This window comes from Lonchura striata, chromosome 8 (assembly GCF_050655825.1).
Source record: "Lonchura striata isolate lonStrDom1 chromosome 8, ASM5065582v1, whole genome shotgun sequence".
NCBI lineage: Eukaryota > Metazoa > Chordata > Aves > Passeriformes > Estrildidae > Lonchura > Lonchura striata.
In genome coordinates, this window is record NC_140710.1 from 31,751,400 (window position 1) to 31,768,959 (window position 17,560).

Here is a 17,560-nt window from a genome sequence, read left to right on the forward strand (position 1 = left end):
CTTCTGGCTGGTGCGTGGTTGCGTGCTCAGGCCCTCAGTGTGCGATGGCTCTGAAACAAAGAGTTATGGCACTGACCACTGCAGCTGGTCAGCACAGCATCTGCTAAATCTGCTAATTACCAGATGTTGTTATATCCTCATTAATGTTGAATAACTTAGTTGGACTAAGAATAGATTCTGACTCTGGAGAGAACTTTTCCCTGTCAGTGAGCCAGAAGGTGTCAAGGATAGACTGGGGCAGCAGTGGAAATGGTGGGGCTGGTGGGCATGTAAAGCTGCTTGGTGCTTAACCCAAGGTACCAGCCAGCTGGTTGGCCCTACCTTGAAGGGATTTGAAAACAGATGTGTTGTGATAAGCAGCTACTTTGAAACAAGCCAAAATGTTCACTTAGCACACTGGGAGTTAATGTCCTGTTTTCTGGAGCTTAGGAGCAAACTGTGCTGGGATATGTGATTACTGGAGTAATTCTGGAATAAGAGCTTACTGTGTGTGGTCCTGGGGAGACACTCTATAGTTTTCCAGGTCCAGTTCTGGTGTTCATATCTTGAAGAGGATGTGATAAATGTTGATGCCTTTGAGGCAGGTTTTTCCCATGACAAGAAAAAATCAGTTCCTTACGTTGTAATTGAGTCTTGCAGCCTGATGTGATGAGCTGCCTTTTGAGTGGAAGCACAATCTGATTGTGTGTGGTACCTTATCTTACTGAGCAAATGTGTAATTGGAGCCTAGGGCTGGCAGCCAAATCCAGATGCAAGCTGGAAACAAAATGCATATTAGCTCAAGAATCACTTACCCAGGAGCAGAGTGTTGGGGTGTGGGGGAAAAAGTAATTCTAGTTGCTGTATGTCAGTCAGAAGCTAGAATCAGGAATGCCTGGACTTTCTGGCTTCTCTTGCTGTCCTGGACACCCTCCTCTCCTTTCAAAAGTAGCCTGTTTTACTGGAACCATTGGGGAGCAGTAAGCTCTTCTGGAAACTGTCATGATGCTTTGCTCTGAGTGTGGTAGGCTTGCCCTGTCAGTGATTTTTGTAATTAGAAATGGGTTTTACTTTTCTTATTCAGACCTTACTTTGAAGGACTTTCACACTCCAGCTCTCAGACAGAAATTGGTAGCATCCACAGCCTCAGGAGCCAGAGAGAGCCACCAAGTCCTGTAAGTCACATTTCAAGTGTTACCTTTGTGCATGTATAAATTAAACACCCTCTCTTCTGAACCCCTCCACCCCCCCAAAGATTTGGATGCAGAGATACAAATTTCCTGCTAAGAAAACCTGTTTGCACTTTTTGAGGATTGGGGATTTTTTTGGCCAGTTTGAGGTTTTTGTTTTGTTGGTTGGGTTGTGTTTTTTGTTTGTTTGTTTGTTTTTTAATGCAAATATCATATTAACTCAAGGGCGCATCTTCAGGTTATGCATTTGAATACTTGCTGATGGTGTGAATAGCTTCAGATTCCTGTGCCTGAAATGACTGCCAGGATGGGAGATGTTGCCTGGGAGTTTTAAGGAGTTCTTAGCACTCTGTGGAGGAAGCTTTTCTTTGCTGTTGTTGGGGTTTCTTTCCTGATGGCTGACAGTGAATGGTCGGGGCAGCTCAGTTGCTTTTCTGTTCACTCGTGATTGGGCATAAAGTGTCAGTCCCATCCCAGAGAATTTCAGTGACTCTCCTGTGTGTCGTGCATCAGCTTTGCCACATCCCACCCTGATGTGTGCAGTCTTGCTGTGAGCAGGGAGCACTGCTGGCCATACTGCAGAGCTGTGTGATGTTTACATGGAAAAAAGCCTCTCTTCTGAAAAGCCTGACCCAGAGAGTGTGGCTGGAAATGGTGCTGGTGCTAAACCTCCTGTGGATTTTTCTTCTCTCAAGCAGGTAGAAGTGCCTGAAAAGACAAAGAGTCTTGGAAGCAAACATGCAGGCGACAGTGTTTCTGACATTGTCCCTTATGTAAGTTGAAAATGCACTTGTTGACTTTCCTTCTGTCAGTTTGGGGGTCAGCTGTGGGCTGCATCCTGTGGGCTGCATCTGTCTGTCCATATAGCTGCACATGCAGCACAACTTCCACGGGTAACGTCAGCTGCAGTGAAGATAGCACTGAGTTCTCCTCCTGGCCTTAGTTTGGAGCTTCTTGTCTTTCAGCCTTTTGCAGATTAAATGTTCTATCTGACCTTTTGTTCAAACAGCCCAAGGAAGGCTGGTCCAATGTTTGCTACCGAGCACATAAAGGATGCTCAAGGCTGTTGCATTTTATCAGACAGAAGTATTACTTTAAGCTGAGTTGGTAGAAATCAAGCTGGTCCTGGGGTAAAAATCCCAAAGCTCAAGTTGTTCTGCTGGGAATGTGGGGTGTGTAACATCTCTCTCATGTCTTTCTCTCTTAGCTAGTTTGTTTGGATAAGATGCATTTAGCTGCATTGCATGCGGAGGCACGTCCCTGGCTTTGAGCTGTGAGAGTGCCTGTTCCAAACAACATATCTAAACACCTTTCATACCTCCATCTCCCTTGTGAGGCAGAGCTGGGAACAGGTAGCCCCAGATAGCCACTACTGGTTTCCCCCTTTTGGCAGTGAGGAGGATGTGTGTCTGGAAGAGGCAGGCTCAATGTGCCCCAGCCAGAGCTGAGCTCCCAAGGTGAGACAGAGGGGAGGATTGTCCCTGGTAACTCTGTTCCCTGTGTTTTTGCAGGAGTCTAACCAGCAAGCTGAAGTCCAGGAGGCTGAACTCCCCACTCCAGATGTGTTTGTGGAGAAGCTCCCGCCCAGCGGGAAGATCACGAAGACAGAGTCCCTCATCATCCCGTCCACCAGGTACAGGGGACAGGGCTGTGTCTGCTGCAGGCTGCTCAGGAAGTCATGGATGGCATGCTAGGGTTTGGTCAGGGTGGCCTTAAGGCAGTAAACTACAAGGACACCCTCCCTGTGTTTGGGCACTTAAGCCAAGGGTCTGGAGTACTTGATAAATGAATGCCCAGAGGTATTCTGTGCTGCTTTGGGGTGTGTGACTGGAGTTTTCCTGGCTGGATCTTATGATGCTGGTGTAGCAATAGCAATAGAGGTGGTGTGGGTGTTAGCATGGGCTGTGGAAGTCATCCTGGGACTCCTGGAAATGTGCTGAGCCGTGAGCTGTGCTGTCAGAAGCAGAATCATCCGGGCTCAAGCTAGCTCAGATCTATGTGCAGAATTCCCCAGTGCTTCTGCTGGCATCACTGTCTGCTGGACTGGGTGAGGGGAATCTGGGGGCTGTGTCTCACTCATAAGTGTGCCCGCCCTGGGAATGTAAGCATATTCTGACAATGTAAGACCTGTGTCTGCAGCAGGTCAGAAGGGAAGCAGACGGGGCGCCGGGGCAGGAGCACATCCCTGAAGGAGAGGCAGCCGGTGAGGCCGCAGAATGAGAGAGCCAACAGCCTGGACAACGAGCGCTCCCCGGACACCCGGCACCACCTACAGGTGTGCACCACACTGCTGGCCCTCCAGCCACTCAGCCTTCCTCTTCTCCACTGTCTCCTCTTCCTTCTGGTTCAAGCTCTGTCCCTGCTGGGAAGGAACTGGGCCCTGCAGCTTCAGAAAGGAGGGAATTTATGTCTTGGCTAAAATTTTATCTTCCATCCAGTCTGGGGTTTGCCAGCTTGTAGCTTTGTCAGCCAGCCATAAACTCAAAACACTGGAACAGATTGTTAGAATGAGAAATGAATAGGGGTATGTTGAGGAATTACTCCTTTGAAATTAGGCAGATTGCTAGGGACTGACTTGTGCACAGCATATGTGCCATGCTTTTATAAGCTCTGGGACTCACTGATTTCCCTCCTTGAAAGAGATTGTTCCTGGCTTTTATGAATCTTAAGTTCCTGGGCTGCTGTTAGTTGGTATAAAGTGAGGTAAGTAAAAGTGCAGGGCAGAAAGAGTAATGGCCAGCAAATTCATGGTGGCTAATTCTGAAGAAGCTGCAGAGTGTCAGGCCCAGCAGCCCAGTGTTCCTTTGCTGATGGGGTGACTGGCCAGCATGCATATCAATTGCAAGAGCTGGAGCTGGTGGATTGATGGCTAGAGCTGACACCTCTTACTGTTCCTTCTCTGTCTTTATTTCCAGATCCCCAGGAAAACTGTGTATGATCAACTGAATCACATCCTGGTTTCCGACGACCGGCTGCCAGAAAACATTATTCTTGTCAATACATCTGACTGGCAAGGCCAGGTAAAGGCAGGAGACATTACCTGGAGCACAGTTCTCCTGCACTGTTCTTCCTCAGGAATGGACAGGCCTTGAGCTCTGCACTAACCAAGCAAGTTCTGCTGCCTGCAGAGTGCTCAGTGCCCACAGGCTGGATTTCGTCTGGCCAGGAGATGCTAGGATCTTACAAAGCTTTGCCACCTGAGCCTTTCCACAGAGGTGTTTTCTCCTCCAAGCAGTGCCATTCCTTCTGGTTAGCAGCACATTGGGAATATGGCAAAACCCTTGCACTCAAAAGCTTCCTCAGCTGTGGTAGACTGGGACAAATGAACCAGAGAGGTCTGACTTTGTGGTGGTTTAGGCTGAGATTTCTGAGCACAGGTGGTGAGCAGGAGAAAATATTTTGGATCAGCTCTGTAGCATGTATTATGTGCCTGTGACTGCTGACTGCAGGAATCACCCCCTCCTTGCTGAGTGATGCTTGTTTTAAGGAGAACCCTGAACAATACTTTCTTTTGCTGACAGCATGGAGCAGTTTGTTATGAGTTTGGAACAAATTTTGCTCCTTTTGGAACCTTATTTAAGAAAGCAATAAAATATATATGGAAAAGGCCAATGAACATGTGCTGGGTGGCCGTTGCCTGGGGAACTTGTGCCAGGCTTGTGGAGTTACAATGTCTGATTTGGCTTCCTGCTTCTGGAAGAGCTAGGGTCTAAATGTGTGAGAGAGCAAAAATACCATCTGAGCTACTGGTTCCTCTTTCTCTTTACTTGGAAGACAGATAAATGTCTTCTAGAGATGGACAGAAGATGTTCTAGATCATCTTCCAGGGGTTCTGGCAGCTTGTGCCTGCACTATCAGAGGGCATGAAGGATATGGGCTGAGATGTATAGATTAGTCATGCAGAAATTGAAAGTGTGAGATAATTACTGAGTGCCATAATTATGTCCATGTGTACCTGAGGTCTGTGGTGTCCCCATCACCTGCATGGAGGGGAAACAGTCCCTCATGAGGAACCTGTGTGTGGTAGCACCCTTCCCTTTCTTCAGTGTTTAAGGGTGGGCAGAGCATTGCATTTCTTTAAAATGGAAATCAGAGATACAGCTGCACTTCCAGAAGCAGGCAGGTAAACAGTGTCTGCTCTGTGAATGGTCTGCTGGCCCTGCCCTCTGGCTGTAAAAAGTGTGCTGCATGTTTGGGACATGGTGGTGTGTCTGTCAAGATGTTGCTGTTTTTCTAAAAGGAGAAATTTCCTTTGGCTGTTGTGCAGGGAGGAGGCATTTGTGAAATAGCCATATCACTTTCAGACATGGGGAGAGTGCCCAGGTGTGGATGTGAAAATACCCAGGAGATTGCGGGAGGCACATTTTCTTGTGATAAACTGTACCAAAAGATAGGACTAAAAAGTCTTCTGTTCTCTCCTCAGTACCTTTCAGATGTTTTGCAAAAGCACACCTTGCCAGTAGTCTGCACATGTTCCTCTGCTGATATTCAGGCAGCTTTCAGCACAATTGTCTCCAGGATACAGAGATAGTAAGTTCTCACCTTGTTTGTGTTGTCTCAGTCCTAAAAGCATCTCAGCTCCTGTGCCCCAGGACTCAGGGAGTTAATTTCTCAGCTACTGTATGAAACCTTTCCAGTCTGCTCTCCTGAAGTCAGAATTGTGTGGCTCTTCAAGAACTGTATGGCTCTTTAGCACCCTGCACCCTTCAGGGGACTGCTGTTCTGCCTGGAGTGGGGGCATGCAAGTCACCAACAGCATTGAACATCAGAAGCTGCCTTGGAGGCAGCCTGAGGGCCAGGGGCATGCAAAACAAATCAGGGGGTTTGAAATAGTTCTTGCTCTCCCAAGCAATTCCCAGATTTATTCCTCAGTTCCTAAAGGCACTCCCTACTTACCTGCTGAGGGCTGTGGGTACCTGAGTGTATTCTGACCCAGCAGTTAGTAGCTATGTCCTAACCTAGACAGTTGAGCCCAGCCCTTTAGAATATCAAAATGTGCAAAAGAAGGAGCAGGGAGACCAATTAAGAAATTACTGAAGGATGTTGTATTTTATTAATAATGTTTTAAGCTGCTGAGAATCATTGCAATATTGCCTTGTGTATTGAACAAACTGTCTTCTCTGTTTTCTGCTATAATTGTTATTAACCAGTTGTTTGCTCTGAAGTATGTGGTTGAAGGCACAATTACAAATATGTTTTCTCTTTTTCTGTCTAGCTGTAACTGCAATTCACAGCCTCCAAACCCAATTAAAATTGCAGTGGCAGGAGCCCAGAATTACCTCAGTGCTGTGTTGAGGCTCTTTGTAGAGCAGCTGTCTCACAAAACCCCCGACTGGCTCGGATACATGAAATTTCTGATCATCCCTCTAGGTAAATAAGGAATGGTGTTTCTTCACAGGAAGGGGAATGGGTGAAATCTGCTGTGCTCCCTCAGGAGAAGCCTTTCTGGAGCTTTGGCTATAAGTTAAATGAGGCAAATTGTTACATGACTGTGTAGTGCTGGTGTTGCTGCTCTTGTGTGAGTGGATTTCACCTGTAAGTTCCTGATGCCAAGTCTGCTTGTAAGCCTTTTGTTTGAAGCAAGGAGTTAAGTAATTCCTCCCCATACAGGGAGACTCTTATGTACAGAATATTGTTCTGGAAACCCTTTTCCCGGGCTGAAATGTTAAATTCAGTGGGCACCACATTTCCCAAAGCAATAACTGTTCTGGCCTCCCTGGGCTTGACTCAGAAAATACTAAGAGGAGGGGTAGTAAATTTTTTAAAGTCTCAAACTGCTGATAAATTTGAATTATTCAAATTACATGCATCTCTTGACCTTTACTTTTTGTACTGGTCTGCGCAGGTTTTTCCTCAGTTTTCCAACATTTTATTTCTGCCCTTCCAGCAGCTCAGCAAGCCTGCCTGGCTGGAACGTTCCCCAGCTTGGATTGCTTGTGGTGAGGGAAGTAGAGTGCACTGATAGCAGCACCAGGGCTCCTGGTGTAGTTAGAAACATGAGGAATGTTGTGGTGGCAAAGCCTGGGAAGCAGGAGAGTCACTGCTGCTGTGGGCAGGGACATCTGGGCACCGCTGGTGTGCTCCAGGGCTTGACTTGTGTGGACAGAGCACTTAAGTGATGTAAGCAACAGAACACTTGAAAAGCAGTTTTTGCCCATGTTTTCCAGTTTTCTGTATTTGGGGGCAGCTGATGGCAGTTCCTGTAGGAATCAGAAGCTGCTGCTCAGCACCATGAGCACTGGGGTTAGGCTGTCCATTCAGTGGTGGCATTTGCAAAAGTTAAAAAAAAAAAAAAAAAAAGGCAGAGGAAAAGAACTGGATCCTTCTGTAAAAAAAGGCATTTAGTTTCCAAAGTGCTTGGCAGGAAGAGAAGAGAGAGCCCTTTAGGGAGTAAAAACAACAACAAAAAATAATTTCTGCAAGGTTAAATGTGCTTTGAATGAGAGTCTGTGTCTGAGACTTTGATGCTCACTTGCTGACTGTCTCCTGGCCTCAGAAGAAGAGTTTTGTGTCCTACAGTATTTAATGATCTGAAAATACTCTCTCTTTGAAAGTGAAGCATAAGATATAGCTAGTGTTTGGGTTTAGGTTGGTTTTTTAATCTTAAAACTTTGTTTTGTAATCAAAAAAGAAAAAATTTAACCAGGCACTTTGATAATTAAATGCTTTAGAACTGTGAATTCTTTTTAGATTCTATTTTAAATATAGAAACTTCTCTAACAGGATCTTTTCCATAGAAGTCTGCAGTATTTCCTGATTGGATCAAGTGCTTATTTCTGGCCAGCTCTCTGGCAGTTCATTAAAGTGATTGAGGAGCCACCTCTCATTTCTGACAATTGAAAAAGACAGAATGGTGACCATGCCATAAATGTCTTAAAGGAAAAGCCTCTCTGCTGCTTGCAATACCTTTGATCTGGGGTTGGTGGACTTTTTCCATGGACGGTTTTACCTTCTGATTCCACAAGTACACACTCCAGTGACAGAAAGGTCAACCTTCAGTGGTTTATTAGCAATCAGAAATGCTCAGTGCCTGCAAACACATGACCTGAGAGATTCACTCCTGCTCCATGCCACTGATTCCATGGCTGTAAGACTCTCTTGCTGTCTAAACCACTATATCAACAGCTGAAAAGGGGAAAATAAAATGTTAGGGGTTATTTTGGCTGTTTGAGGTATTTTAACATTTTATGTAGCTCCTGTGGGTAGGACTTCCTGGAAGCCTTGCTTTGACTGCTTGTTTCCAGGTGCAGTGTGTGGGAAAGCTTCTCCAGTACACAGTGCAGAGCTGTGCTGTGTGCACTGCTCAAAAACTCCACTGTAGGGGAAATGATGGGTCCCAGTCTCTACTGACACTGAGGGCAGCTCAGAGGGACTTCCTGCTTTCACCTCTCTTTGAAGGCTGGAAATCAGCTTGGAGGTTTGGAGCACTGAGACAGTGGGTTTATTGTTTGGGGTTTTTTTCCACCAGAGCTTTCCTGGACCATGGTGAGTACACTTCAGCAGCTGGGGTCATCTTGGAGAGATTTGTCAGGTTTCCAGTTATCAGCTGGTGACTCAGCGGTCTGCAAGTGTGGCTTGGTGTGCAGGAAGGATGGAAATAATGTGATTAAGAGGAGTTCTGAGGCTGCTTTATGGCTGAGTGTAAGTGTGCAGGGCTGGTGCTGAACATGACTGCCAGGTGGTGACTGGGCAGGGTCATCCTGGCACACCTTTTCTCCTGTGTAGAGGTAGTTGCTAGGGGGTGTTGTCTGTTTTGGGGACACAGATGGCCTAAAATGAAGGTGGCAGCTTTTTACCACTTGAACACTTTCCCTGTCCTGCTCAGTGTAAGTATGAAGTCAGATCCCCATGCAGGACTGGAGGCTGGACACAAAAAGCTTCTGCAAGGAGGTATTTCCATGCTCATGGAGGAGCTGGGCCACAAGGCTCAGCCAGAGTAAGCAGGGACCTGCTGCATGTGCCAGTGTTCACTGGGTGCTGTAATCCTGGGGCTCTGCTTTCTGTCTCAAGTTACCATGTATTTATTGAGTTTAGAGCTCATCTCCACAGATTAAACAAGGCTCCATGGGTTGTTTTTTCCTGCCGGGGTGCAAGTGCCTCTTCTCAGTGCTGCAGAACAGCTGTGGGGTGCAAGTGGTGCTTGGACAAAGGGGTCTGGTCCCTCTTTGCAGAGGTGGCCTGGCTGTGGTGCAGCCTGTGGGCAGGAAGGGCTGTTTGGGAGAGCTGCTTGCGAAACTGAGAGGCTAACATGGAGACACGGAGAGCCTTTGTGCCTTCCACATCATTTATTTCCTCAGCAGTTTCCCAGTCCTGTTTTCTTTGGCCTTTTAAAATGTAATTTGTTAGGGAGAAGGTGTCAGGTGAAAGGCAGCAGTGTGTTGAAGTAGTCTGCACTGGGAAGTCCATTTGCATGCTCTTATAGAGATAAGCTGGAATAAGTTATAATTTAAGAAGTTTATTTCTGAGGTGTCTAATGTGGCTTTGATTTTGGAGTTTAATTCCTTACGGATCAAACCTATGCCTGTGTTCAGTGCTGGAGAGCACAGCTGTCATGTTTTCCTTTCTTTCTTAGGCTCTCACCCAGTGGCCAAGTATCTGGGGTCTGTGGATTATAGATACAACAACTTCTTCCAAGATCTAGCCTGGAGAGATCTGTTCAACAAACTTGAAGCACAGACCACTGGTAAGACTCTGTGTCTGTCTGGCCTGTGTAGGATGAAAAGCTTGAATGAGTACTTTCAGCAGAGGTCAAGTAAATACGAGAGGAAGCAGAAAGTGTTTTTGTCCCTCTTTTCTCCTCACCTCACCACATTCCCATTTCAGATACTGACCTTTCTAAGTCTTGCCCATGGTGGTTTGCAAAGAGTTATTGGCTCCCAGGGGCACTGGGAATCCCAGCTGCCTGTGAGCCATGCTGCTCTTACCTAGCTCTCAGCTTTGTTCTTTGATGTGGAGGTCTCGCTACTAAGTTCAGTACATTGCTTTCCTTCAGGAACTGTGCAGCCTAAAACATTTGGAAAACTGGAAGCTCTGGGAGGATTAACTTCTGTTAGTTGTGTGTGAGAAAGATCCTGCCAGCAGACTTGAAAACACTCTCATTAAAAAAGAATTTTGTTCTTCACCAGTGTGGTAACAAGTGGGAGCTGCCCTGGGTCAGCCCTACAAGTTCCTGTTCTGATCTGAGTTTGTTCTAGACCAGATCAAAGCCTTACTTCAGTTAAAGTACTAATTTGTTTAAAACATGAATGTTTACAGTTTCTTGCTCCATCTCTTCAAGAATGGAAAGGAACAGGAGAAAGGAGGATTTGCAACGTTCTGGGCTACGCGAAGGCTTAAGATTTGATACTGTTGTGGGCAGCATTGCCCACACAGAAATTTCATTATAAGGAAAAAGCCTTGGAGTTTGTGTAGCACCACGAGTGTGCAATGTGGTTCTCCCTGCTGGAATTGCAGAGTTCCTGAGATGCCCAGGATGCTCCTGGAAGTCCTCCAGTCTTGAGAGGAGAGAGACCTCTTCAGGGGTAATTGTTCAGAGCTGTTTGCAGCAGCTGGGGACATGGCTGGACAAGGCCTAGGGCAGCCTATTCTGAAGGTGAAGTCAGCCCTTTTTGAAGCAGGAGGCTGGACTAGAAATCTCCTAGTGTGTTATCCAAGCTACACTTTCCCTTAATCCTGAATTCAGGGAAGAACTGGTGCATGGAACTGGTTTCCTTTAATTGCTTGGTGCACTTGAAAATGCAGAAGATTGTCAATACAGGCTTGATTTTTGTGTCTGAATTAGGAATACTTCATAACCTATAGAAATCCAGAAAGAGCTATATCTGTTCCTTAGTTGGTTGTATGCAGTGAGGAAAAATCCACCTCATTTTTGATTAGTGCAGAATTTGTACAAATCTGCATTTTGGTCTGTGTGGTGGCAACTGCACAGTAACTCCATAATGGCACAAGATGATTTGGCAGAGAACCATAACTCTTACCAGTTCACAGTTCAAATACAAAGAATCTGGGTTAAAATGCCCATGTTCAAGTATGGAAGTGCCTGTTGAAGATCACTTGTGTTCCTGGGATCTCACAGTTAAGGTTTTTTGGTTGAAACCAAAGAAATACGGAAGGCATTTAGGAAATGTCTCTGTGTCAACTTGAATGAAGCACAAAATCGTGAGATCTTTGTGCTCTTCCTACCCTTGTGTGCCCCTCAATATTTTTGACCAACTCAACAAGGCCATGAGTTCATTAGAAACTCAGGTAACTCAGTGCTGGTGTGAGCAGAGCAGCTCTCCTGAGAGACAGGGCCAAGCACTTTCTTCAGCAGATACCTGCAGTCAAGGTGTGAAGAAGTCTAAAGCTGACTCCAGGCAGGTACAAAACAAAACTTTTAACAAATCTGAAGGATCCCAGATTCGGTCAGAAATGCTGAGTACAGATTCAGCTTTACTGTGCTCTGGGGTAAGGCAGAGCTTCTTGTGCAAGGTTCAGTCCGAATGCAGCTGGCTGGGCACCACCAGCAGATGGGGGACAGGGCTGGCAGGGGTCTGAGCAGTCACTTGAATGCTTTTCCCTCTGTTCTCTGCAGTTTCGGAAGCGCCCGACGTCGTGTCCCGGATAACGCAGTACATAGCAGGGGCAAACTGTGCTCACCAGCTGCCCATTGCTGAAGCCATGCTGACCTACAAACAGAAGAGGTATGACTCCCTTGTCCTGCTGACTCCCAGCACAAGCAGCAGCTTGAAAGCAAAGTGTTTTTCTCATGTCATGCCAGCAATCTGAAAACCAAACGGCACAGCCCTTAGGAGCCTGCACCCAGCGGTGTGTCCCAGTCAGTGAATCTACAGCAGCAGGGTTACTTTAAGCGCAGAGATTCTTTTTTTTGAAGATATAAGAGGTTTGGAGAAGTGAAGGCTAAGCAGGATGGGGATGGACAGGTTTTATGTGCTTAGGTTCCAGAGATGTCTCACCACAGCAATCTTAGGTGTGTAAGACTGGACCTTGGCATTCTCCCACAAAGAATCTTCTGTGAGACCTGACCTTTTTTATATTGCTGTTTAGGGAACTAAGCCCCTTTCTTTTTTGAGTGTAAATAGCAGAGCTTCTTGCAGGAGAGACAAAATCCTTGTTGATTGGCAATTGCAAGCTACTAGGACTCCTGCTGAAGAGGGCTAACATTCACCAGATTTAATTTCAACTTTTCTTAAGAGATAAGCAGGATGTAGGTGGGAGAATTGGGGCCTGAAAACAAGATTCAGGAGTATGTAGAGCCTCCTGTGGCCATGGTCCAGGAAGAAGAGTAACTGTCACTAAGGGTAGAGATGCACTGTTACTAAGGGGCAGAGGAGAATGATAGATTTGAACTCAGCTGATGTGAGTTTTCTCAGTTAGGGACTAGCAACTCCCTGTGAGACATAGATGTTGTTAATTTTTAATGATTTCTATTTGATTTTTCATTTTTGGTCCATTAACATCCCTTACTGGTGTCTCCTTTGCCTAAGAATTGGGAGAAATTGAAAGTGTGGGTAGTGTCATTTTTTTCCCCTTCTTTTTGGAAATTCTCATAGTATATTGCTTTTCCATTCCTGTGGAATTCCTGTCTGCTGTCACATTACATTCATGTGCAGAAATGATTCAGTGAAATTTCACCCATTCTGCATGTTTTTCCTGTATTTCCAGACTGACTAATCAAGTAAAAGAGACTAGCTAGGCACTTGATGTATTTGTGGACTTCTGTAAAGTTAACATGATAATAAGGATGAAATTTAGAGAGCTACAGATCACTTGAAGCTCTTGCCTTCAGTTTTGCATTTAGTTTTTGGTGTGAAGACTTACCTTGGTTACCAGCAGGGAGCTCAGACACCCCAGAGCAGTGGAAGTCCCTTCTGAGGCTGCCTGGTTCTTCCTCTGCACCCTTCAGGTGCTGGGTTCTGCACTGCTTTCCACTGCCTCCACTATTCTGTTACAGCTTCATTTTTGTCATTAACACACATTTAAATGTTTTGAGTTTCTAATGGGTCCAGAAGGTCAATACAGCACTTTGTTGGAAAACAGCAGAAATGTATTTGAGCAACCCTTCCCTTATCTCTCCCAGCAGTGTGCAGGACCACTTTACCAGGCTGGTCTGATCCATTTGGGTTTGACACCCTTTGGACTCCGGTGCCACACCTGAAGCTGTTCATAGTTTTCATTTAGGAGGTTATTGGGAAGAGAGGTTGCTGAAACTCACAATCAGACTCTGCCATAACCTGCAATCTCTCTATATTTCTGTGTGTCTGCCTTAAAATAACTTCTGCTTTCAGATCGGTATCCCATGAGCAAAGGCAAGTGAGTTAGAGGCTCTTAGCAGAGCATGGGCAGTTGTCTCTTGTGTGCCCTATTCCTTTAGGAATAGGGGTCTCTGTCACTGGCAGCAACTTAGGGAGGGTATTTTTAAAGACAACACGGAAATTGTGTCTCCATTAGCACTATCTAAACAAATGTATCACTTTGTTGTAAGTATAATAACACATTTGTCTTTTTCTTTGGTTGCTTGCTGAAAAGGAAAAAGAGCTTTCATTTTGATTTTACCATAAGGTATCAGTTCCTTTTAGGTTCCCTCTCCCAGCTCCTCTCTCTTTTCCCAGTGATTTTGTGCCTTGTTTAACAGCTCCTGCAGGTCTGGGATGCACAATTTGTGCTTTGGGTTGAATTCTGCTCACTGCTTTGAAACCATGGCATCTGCTGGCAGAATGCATCATTGAAAGTGACTGCTGTGCCTTTGGACCACATATCTGGGCTCCCAGGATGTAGATTGAGTAGAAATTAAGGAGTTGGTGAGAGAATAGCTTACAGCAGTACAACATGGAGAAGGTGTTTTTGTTTTTCCCTTGCCTTTTCCCTTAGCCATCAGAAGATAGAGAGTAGCTCCAGAAGGATGAGAATTGAGAAAAGGCTTTTCTGTTCCCATCTGTTGGAACCAAAGTGCTGTAGGTGCCACTCAGTAGCTCAGGGAAGGATCAGCTGTGCAGTGTCCGAGTGCAGACCAGCAAATCTCCTCCTTGTAATCAAAAATTTGAAGACTAGTCTGTTGCTGGCAGAGTATCCCAAATGTATGGGACTTCTCTGAGCTTAAGAAAGAGAAGACAGATGTGTGCTGGCAGTGAAGCTGTGCTCTATGAGCTGCCTCCAAAACCCCCATGCTCTGCAGGGTCTCCTGCTCTGAATCATATGATTATTGGGCATTTTTTATTTCATACTCTGCACACAAAATTCCTGCAACTCCCTCCCCCTTGAGGCCAGGGGTGAATGGCTTCTCCAAGGCCAGCTTTCAAGGCAGTGATCCAGGTAGAAACAAGCAGCACTACCTACAAATTCATTGCAAAAAAAATCTCCCAGAATCCTGCCATTTGCTCTGTTAAACAAGTCCTAGTGGTGCAAGGAAAGCCAAGCCAGTCTCTAGGATGTAGCTGTATGTGATGAGCTGCTTTACAACTCTCTTGCCAGCTGTCCCTGTTCTGACTGACCCCGCTCTCTCCCGTGCCCTTGTTCTGTTTGTCATGGCAAAGGTTGGCGCATGAACTGCCTGTGATGGACTGCAATGGTGCCAAAGCTTTGTCCTGGTCTTCTGGAGCATCTGCTGACCTTACCTGAAAGCAGAGGGGCTGGCTGTGAGGAAAGGGGTTCACGAAGGAAATTAAGTGCCATTGCAGCTCCTCTGAGTTACACTGGGTGACTGACTCTGTCTGTGAGCTCTGGGAGAAATCCTGGTTATTGAATTCTGAAGGAACAGTGCAATCCAGGCAGCACCTGGGGAGCTGAGACTGTGGGGATGGGGTGGGCCTCTCACCAGGAGGGGCATGTCACTGATGTCTCTCTGCATTGCTTTCTTGAAAGAAACCCTGTGGCATTTGAGGTCTGAGAGTCAGAGCTCACATGTTCCCAGTGCAGCTGAATTGCTGGGCTGGTGTCACCCACTGTAATTCAGTGCCCAGCACAGCTCATGCCATGTGGCTTCTGGATAGCCCTTGCATGAATGTGGGGAGCAGCCTGGCTGTTGGAAATGGAAGCATTGTTCACTTGTCAGGGCAAGGGCTGGATCACTGCCTGCCTGGTTACGTGTTTACCAAAAGCTTTTGGGAGCACTTCCCAGCTCTTGCTCCCAGTTCCCTTGGATTGGAGGACTCCTGGGCAGTAGGAGGCACAGATTACATCCTGCCTGCCTGCTGTGTGTCTCAGAGGCCCTGCAGGGCAGTGGCTGAGCAGAGTCCAGGTCATTGCTCTGAGTGCTTCTCCTCAAACACACCCTGCAGCAGCTGCTGGACATGAAAACAGCTAGCCAAGAGGGAGCCCTCCTCTGGCTCAGCAGATCTGATCTGGCAGGTGACTGCAGGAAACTCCTTGGACAGCTGCTGGAAATGCAACAGGAGTGCAGCAGAGGAGAGTCAAGGCGCAAGAAACTATGGATGTCCTGTTGGCTATGTCCAGCCCACCACAGGAAAGTGAAGAGTGCTGGAAAGAAGGGATTTGGGAAGACTGAGAGGAGACTCATCTGATGTGTCATGAGGACCTGGTGTTGCTTTGTCCCTTATGTGGTTTGACCCTGGTGGAAGCAGGACAGTGTTAGCCAGCAGACAGCTGGAATTGCCCAGTGGGCAGCCAGATCTCATGTCACAGGTGAGTGAAGAGCTGGTGGTGGTGGTGCCTGGCCTGAAATGGCCCAGAGTCCTGAAAGTCCTTCAGTGATAAAAGTCCTCTCTTTTCTGTTGCCTCCTTCAGGACTTGACTGGAATAGAGGTGGTACCTGAGACCCTCCTGGTTAGAGAGATAACTGCTAAAAGTCACAAGCTTGGGCCAGGTCTGGCTTTAAATTACAGCTGAGGTACCAGGGCCTTCAGAAACCCTGTGGGTAAAAAAAAAAGCCTTGGACACGTGGGGTTAACCCTCTGCAGCCTGGGAATCTGCACAGCTGAGGTAATGAGGGGAAGCTGCCTTTCCAGAGATGGGTGATACTTTAGTTGCTGGGCTGTGGTAGGAGGAGGAATCAAAGCAGCTGTTACCAAGGTGAAAGTATTCTGAATTCATGTTTTGGGATCTTGAGATCCTGAAGAACAAAAATTGGGAAGAGCATGAAAGAGGAAATGAAGAACAAGCATGGTCATCTCATCTTTGCTTTCATCCACAAGAAGAGCAGCTGTTTTGATAAGTTGCATTTCCAGAGACACATGTGCAAGACCAGAGTTCCCAGGAGGATATGTGACAGGACTAGATTAGCTGAGCTGAAATCCAGCTGGATTGCTTCGGGAGCATCCTGTGCATCGTGTGGGCCGTGATACATCATTTACTTCAGCACCATTTATTTCAGAATTGTCCCTGAGCTCTCTGCAGTGGGAATCAGAGCTCCCAGGGGAATGAGAAGGACTTTTCTGCTGGAACTGGATTGGTTTGTTTGTTCAGAGCTCGGAGCAAAGCCATCCAGTAGCTGAGAGATGACTGGGTGGCTGTGGTGCTTCCCTTGCTTGGTGAGTGGGACTCACTTTCTGCTGGCCTCCAAGCCCATGGAGCTGAAGGAAAGAAAAGAGAGCTGAGCCCCTGTTCTGTGCCTCTCCCAACATCTCTGTGGTTTTCTCATTTCCCTTTGCAAACCTGGAGCTGGAAACGTGATGTTTGTAGGAGATGTGTTTGCCGGGCCCTGCAGTTGTGTTTGCAAAGATGGGACCTTTCTGCCTTCCAGCATGGAATCAGGGACTTGGTCAGTTTGTCCTGTGCTTTAGGAGAACAACAAGAGTGCAGTGCCTGTGGGTGTGAGGTAGGAAGGGAGCAAAGGCCCTGGCTTTGCCTTAAGGATGGATCAGCAGAGCTGAGCTGAAGAGAGAGGCTGTTTGCAAAATGGTGTTCTGCTTTGGACCAGAGGGAGCTCTGGCTGAGTTATGTTCACTGCAGTTTTATGGCATCCTTTCCTTGAGGCTTAGAGGAAAGTGTCCAACCTATGCTGATCACACAGGTTAACAACCTTTGTGCATTTGGTGCGTTTCTGATCTGTGCTGGAAACAGCACAGGAATACCTGCAGTATTTATGCTACTCCCAGCTAAATTCTGGATGAAACCAATGCTGGATGGATTTTTCTGAGCACTGGGGGATGCAGAGGAAGAGAAACATGAGAAGTCTCAGTGTTCGTCTGCTTCCTACCTGTTTCCTGTGCTCAGTCACTGAGAAATGCGTGTCTTGCCTGTGCAATGACTTCCCTCTGCTGAACTGTAGTTTCTCCAAACATGTGGATGTGTTCCTGTGGTCTTCTAACCCTGTGGGTCTGTCTCTGATCTCTGTTGCCACTGAAGGGAGCAATGGCTCTGCAGGCCATTCTGGCCTGCCTTCCTCTTCATTTATCTCTTTCTCCTCTTGTCTTTGCTGAATCTCCCTCTAATTC

The 17,560-nt window shown here is 46.6% G+C and overlaps 1 protein-coding gene across 12 annotated transcripts in view; it reads left to right on the plus strand.

Moving 5' to 3' along the window:
- PACS2 (phosphofurin acidic cluster sorting protein 2) overlaps nucleotides 1-17,560 on the plus strand; it is a 76,684-nt gene that overhangs the window by 42,544 nt on the left and 16,580 nt on the right. For 3 of the 12 annotated variants that reach the window (XM_085586880.1, XM_085586883.1, XM_085586889.1), the window contains 10 exons: nucleotides 1,064-1,154; nucleotides 1,865-1,942; nucleotides 2,681-2,802; nucleotides 3,309-3,444; nucleotides 4,085-4,189; nucleotides 5,593-5,699; nucleotides 6,385-6,539; nucleotides 9,742-9,852; nucleotides 11,743-11,851; nucleotides 13,698-13,730. In XM_085586880.1, the coding sequence (XP_085443006.1) occupies nucleotides 1,064-1,154; nucleotides 1,865-1,942; nucleotides 2,681-2,802; nucleotides 3,309-3,444; nucleotides 4,085-4,189; nucleotides 5,593-5,699; nucleotides 6,385-6,539; nucleotides 9,742-9,852; nucleotides 11,743-11,851; nucleotides 13,698-13,730 (1,047 nt within the window). The remainder of the gene's footprint in view (nucleotides 1-1,063; nucleotides 1,155-1,864; nucleotides 1,943-2,680; nucleotides 2,803-3,308; nucleotides 3,445-4,084; nucleotides 4,190-5,592; nucleotides 5,700-6,384; nucleotides 6,540-9,741; nucleotides 9,853-11,742; nucleotides 11,852-13,697; nucleotides 13,731-17,560) is intronic. The other 9 variants (XM_085586885.1, XM_085586888.1, XM_085586890.1 and 6 more) reach the window with 6 other exon arrangements.